This window comes from Danio rerio, chromosome 1 (genome assembly GCF_052040795.2).
Source record: "Danio rerio strain M-AB ecotype USA chromosome 1, GRCz13ab, whole genome shotgun sequence".
Taxonomy (NCBI): Eukaryota; Metazoa; Chordata; class Actinopteri; order Cypriniformes; family Danionidae; genus Danio; species Danio rerio.
In genome coordinates, this window is record NC_141021.1 from 45,533,573 (window position 1) to 45,539,572 (window position 6,000).

General features: G+C 37.0%; 1 protein-coding gene across 5 annotated transcripts in view; it reads left to right on the top strand.

Moving 5' to 3' along the window:
- ctnna2 (catenin (cadherin-associated protein), alpha 2) overlaps positions 1–5,570 on the top strand; it is a 782,625-nt gene extending 777,055 nt beyond the window's left edge. For 4 of the 5 annotated variants that reach the window (XM_087236212.1, XM_087236213.1, XM_087236214.1 and 1 more), the window contains 2 exons: positions 265–399; positions 4,633–5,570. In XM_087236212.1, coding sequence (XP_087092338.1) covers positions 265–399; positions 4,633–4,920 — 423 coding nt within the window. In that variant the 3' untranslated portion in view covers positions 4,921–5,570. 5 annotated transcript variants of the gene reach the window in all.
- The last annotated feature ends 430 nt before the right edge of the window (positions 5,571–6,000 follow it).

Sequence of the window (6,000 nt, forward strand, 5' to 3'; positions counted from 1 at the left end):
TTACTATATCTTTGCGTACAGTGTTAATGAAATAAGCAATCATGAATATAGTGGGGCATTATAGTGGGGCATTAACGAATGATAAGTTTTGCTACAGCCGCAGACTTTAGCCAATATGTGATGATGACAAAGCCCTGAGTCATCTTCAAGATGGAACTAATTTCATCTTCAGCCATCACGGCTTCACCCGCCTCACCTCATATTTGCTCTACACGGTGAATATGTAAAGGTCAAGTCTTTGCTTTGTGTTCCCATCTCTTTTAGTGCCCAGATTCAGCCTGTAAGCAGGACTTATTGGCGTACCTCCAGAGAATCGCCCTCTACTGCCACCAGCTCAACATCTGCAGCAAGGTCAAGGCTGAGGTTCAGAATCTGGGAGGAGAGCTCATTGTTTCCGGGGTAAGGCAATACTTATTTAATCAAGTATGTACACGTTTGATTTCACAGAGTATTGTTGTCTCTTTAAGATGTCATATAAACACTTTAAGGGGTGGCTCACACACTTCACTCCCTTTTGCACTGACATCCATTCACACACATGCAAATGCAGTGGACCAGAAGCACATGCTCATTCATACACATACAAATGCAGTAGACCAGAAACAGAAGCTCATGTGAGTTGTGCTGCATGAAGATGTTTGACATACCAGAAGGATGTCTCGTAGTGTGACCTCTTAGCTGAATGAAAAGGTTTGCGCAGTGTTGGGCAAGTGACCTCAAAAGTGTTTAGTTACAGTTAATTATCACAAATAGTAAGTGAGTTAGTTACTAAATTGCATTATTTTAAGGAGTAATATGTATTATGTTGGGCAGCATGGTAGCTCAGTGGTTAGCACTGTCACCTCACAGCAGGAAGGTCACTGGTTCAAGTCCTGGCTGGGACAGTTGGCATTTCTGTGTGGAGTTTGTAAGTTTTCCCAGTGTTCGTGTGGGTGTGCTCCGGTTTCCCCCACAGTCCAAAGACATGCAGTATAAAACATATGCCAAAATAGTTGGTGGCTCATTCCGCTGTGGCGACCCCTGATATATCTGGGACTAAGCCTACGGAAGATGAATGAATTTTATGGGCATGCCAAAAAACTGGGATGCTTCAATGATAAATATGTTGAATGAAATGGACTCTAAACAGACCCTTTTTTACATTTCTTAGTTGCAGCAGGCGTCATATTTGGGTAAACTTGGAGCACAGTTAATGAGAGAGTACAACAAATTATTTATTTACACTCCTATTTGCTGAAATAATAAAAGAAAAACTCCACTATAATGTTATCGAGACTTTTAGAAAAAGCAAAAAAAAAAAAAGTGTCAGACTGATGACGGCAGCCAGAGGAGAGAATACTGTTGAATTTACAACCTGGCTCTGATTACTTTTCTGGTCTTCTTCCCTTGTACACTCCTCGGCGCTAGGCATGGGCCGGTATAAGATTCTGGCGGTATGATAACCTTGGACCAAAACATCACGGTTTCATGGTATCACAGTATTGTGATCACTGCTCTAAAATATATTCTTTTCACTGTCTTTTTGACTTTTTTCCCTTTTGAACGCAATATATTTATTTAAAAAATATTTTGGAGCAGTAAACATGTCAGGTTAAATAATTCAAATGAATCATAGACTTCTGCTGTGTTCATTTGTTTCAAAAACACAGATGTCTTTACTATTTAAAATGGCATCTTTGGATATTTTATTTTTCTGCTGGAGATGCTTTCCAAACAAAAAAGATGTAAATAAAATGTAAACAAAAAATCTTACACATACTTAAGAATGGTATTGCAGAAAATGTTGACAGTTTTAAAACCTTGACTTTTCCAAACCTTGGTATACCTTGAAAACGGTTATCGTCCTACTCAGCGCTCATTGAGATCTTCTGCGGCTGAACTGTTATCAGTTCTAATTATTAAGATGAAGTCATTTGGTGTCAGGGCTTTTAGCTGCATAGCACCACAGTTATGGACTTCTTTGCTGTTAGATATTTGTCAGGTGGACTTTATTGCCAATTTTTAAATCCCAGGTAAAAACTTTTCTCTTCAGCATTGCTTTAAATGATTTTCTGGTTAAATATTTTGTTTATTACTTTTATGTCTTGTATTTTATGATGTGCCTGTGACATATTGTAAGGTGTCCTTGAGTGCTTTGACAGGCACAGATAAAATAAAAGGTATTATTATTAATTTATTTTAGCCCCATAAACTCTGCATTACAAACATCTCACATAATCTGTAATTCGTTTTTTGTAATTTGTCACAAAGATGATATAATACATTCATAAATGCATATAATGTTCATACGTTTAAAAAAATCTAAATATTAAAAACTTCAACAGATTAAAGATTATGATGATAGTCAAAAGCGTCATAACAGTCTTGTGAAAAGGGTCCACTGAATAAACTATTATTATAAACATTGTAAACTATTCTGTACAGTATTAATGCTGCTGTGGGACAATGTGAGAGACTTATCAAACTTAACGGTTTATTGCAAATAATATAATTTGATTTGAATAAAAATAACACATAATAGATGCTTTAAAACATTTATGTATTGCACATTTTACAACTGGTGAACAGACTAAAAACTAAATACACAAAACAGACAGATAGCTGCTGATGTGGAAATGTTATTGTAAAGTTGTCTATCAAAATATTCTTTGGATACGACTATTTGCGTGTCAGAACTGAAACTAGTTTTAGTTGCTTTGATGTAGTGGCTCATCTCATTATTGCCTGCGTTCTTAGTCAAAATAAAATAATTACTTATGTTGTCCCACAACGTACAAACCATTGCCCCCACAACACAGACCAGAGCAGGTCTTATATAATGCCACATTATATTGTCAGTAATGGGGAAACAGTTGGTGGAATATTTAATCAATCCCATGCGTGTTCAACAAAAAAGGTCAGGAGAGGGTTTTTATTAGTCAAAATACTTAGTAATTTATTGGATACAAATGAATAATTCGATTCGCCGAATTCTGTTTTCCTCAATGCAATGCGAAAGTTACATTCAGAAGGTGTGCCACCACTTTATTTCCTAACTTCAACTTATATAGGCAGATGATATTAACAGGTGGAGTTTAGTCGAATTCTTCACTTGTCAATCATTCTCCAGTCCTCCATTGGCCGCACCCATACATACGTCCTCTTTTTCTATGAATTCTTTGCACAGCATCAAAAGCACGAGTTCTTAACTGCAAATTCTGTCCTCACAGGAAGTTTCGCTGCAGAGCTCAAGTTAATTTTAGACAATAAGCTTCAGATAATTCTGCAAAAATGCTTCATTAGTATGCAAAACACATCACACTCAACAGTAGAAGTTCAGTTAATATATCACCTTTAAGCAATACAAATACAATTGTTTAATGAAAAGAAAAAGAGACAAAACATAAAAATATATTAGTTTTCACAGCACTGTCATTTATTTATTGAAAAATATTTTATACATTTTACACATTACTGTGTTCACAGCATTGTGTTTTTTTCCCCAGTATAATTCTCCTAAACAGGCCAAAATACCAGTGCAGCATCCTCAATAGAAGCACTGGCAATGAAAACCATCCATGTCAGAAATGCTAAACAAGAGCAAGTAGGCCCCAGAGGGGTTAAAAACTTGTTCCAACATAGCTGTGATGTGCCAAACATACTTGGTCCTTCAAATATTCAATTAGGATCATATATATACTTGGACAAAAGTTAAAGGTTGTTGCTCAATTACAGTAAAATCTGCTATAGCTTGTTTATAACTGCCCAATCATTGCACACAGTTTAACAGAGCATTAAAACGCTGCATTAATTTTTCATTTCATGCTTTGCTATGGTCCAGTTGGAACAACTCTCTGGACAAAATGCTCATGCATTTGGTTTTGGTGGACTATTTATGCTATGCATGCAGACAATAGATACTGACACAGACACAATAGACACAGACTGGGTTTAAAATGGCATTCATGAATGTCATAAATGATGAGTGAAATCTAATAATGCACCATCTAACACGTCTGTAATCAACTGTGCCATATAGTAAATTATGTGATTGTAAGACTTTTCAGTCTACACTATCTAGATCAGAGTAGCTCAAACATCCTGGAGGGCCATTGTCCTGTATAATTTAGCTCCAAGATTGTTCAACACACCTGCCTAGAAGTTTCTTCTTTACAGGTTTATATACACACAAATTCCAGCATAAATAAAACAATAAATAAATAAATATGCAAATAAGTAAAACAATAAATAAATAAATAAATAAATAAATAAATACACAAATAAATGAATGTGGAATTTGTGGTTTTTATATTAGCTTTTTTGTTTTATTTATGCAGGAATTTGTAGATTTTTAAAATTAATTAATTTGCATATTTTGATTATTTATTTGTTTATTTATTTATTTATTTATTATTGTTTTTTCAGGTTTTGTCATCCATATAATAGATTATGCATAGCGTGTAATTATAAAGTGTTACTAAAAAACTATTAAATCTTGCATCCTTACACCCGTTTGTCATTTATTAATCCCCATGACACCCTACATAAAGCAAATCTTGGCAAAATAGTGTAATCTGAATAGGGCTTTACCTAGAAATGTATCCTCAAAGGCACTTATCTAAATCTTCTCTATCCCATTTCCCTCATATTCAGCTGGACAGCGCTACATCCCTCATCCAGGCAGCCAAGAACTTGATGAATGCTGTGGTCCTCACAGTCAAGGCCTCCTACGTGGCTTCCACCAAGTATCAGAAGGTGTACGGCACAGCAGCGGTCAACTCCCCCGTGGTGTCCTGGCGCATGAAGGCCCCGGAGAAGAAACCCCTGGTGAAGAGAGAGAAACCGGAAGAATGCCAGACCCGAGTCAGGCGAGGTTCGCAGAAGAAACATATCTCCCCCGTCCAAGCCCTCAGTGAATTCAAGGCCATGGACTCCTTTTAACTCCGCCCCCCCTCCAGAAACCCAAAACTCCTCCTCCTCCTTCTGTCTTGATTTCTACTCCTCTCCCTGTTACGGCTTATTTTCCCGGAGCTGTATCTTTGTTCCATGCAGCGGCGTCGACGTGTGTGTATGTGCCCAGTAAATGTTTGTAACTTGGGAGGATTTGGCCACCATTCCTCTTCGAACCAAATTCCGCTGTAAATGAGAAACAAACAAACTCGTGGAGACGTTTACAGTGCGGGCTGCGGTACAATTGATGTGGTGTTCATTCTTGCTGAGCGGCCATATATACACGGAGATATTAAAGAATATAATCTATGGTATAGTAGTGTCAGCCCTAACCGAGACACAGGTGCTGCTTTCCTTCCTATTTTTTATTATTATTATTTAAAATGAATATGACCCATAGTAATAGGAATAACTTATGTTCAAGCAATTCTCTTCCCAGTTATCCATACGGTAATGATGCACTAGTTTTTGCATTAAAAAAAAATCAATTTCTTTAATTATATTACTGTATCACTAACCATGGCAGCCAGGTCGGCTATAGTATTACATTTAGAAAAGGACTAGTTGTGTGGTTTGCTCAGAGACTAGTAGAATCCTGCATACTTTATAGTCCTGATTCTCTAATAAACCTTGCAAATGTGTGTGTCGACTTGAGTTCTTTTTCTTTGAGTTTCGCTTAACTTCATTGTACCGCCGCCATTTCACATTTCCTAATTAATGAGTGATACTAACTGTGTGTTTGACAAGCAAGATTTCCTATCTAGCTCAAATCCATCTCCAAACAAGTTCTGTGTTTGCCACACACAGTGTTGTGGAATTGATTATCTATAGACATGTTTTATTTATTTTAGGTAAACAAGGTTATTACAACTAAAAGTTTGCTGTTGTTGGCAAACTTTGAGATGAAAAACAAGGGCCAGTGTGGTGGCATGGTGGCTCAGAGGTTAGCATTGTTGCTTTACAGCAAAAAGGTTGCTGATTTGAGTGCCGGCTGGGGCAGTTGGCATTTTTGTGTGGAGTTTGCATGTTCTCCCAATGTTCGCGAGGGTTTCCTTTGGGTGCTTCGGTTTC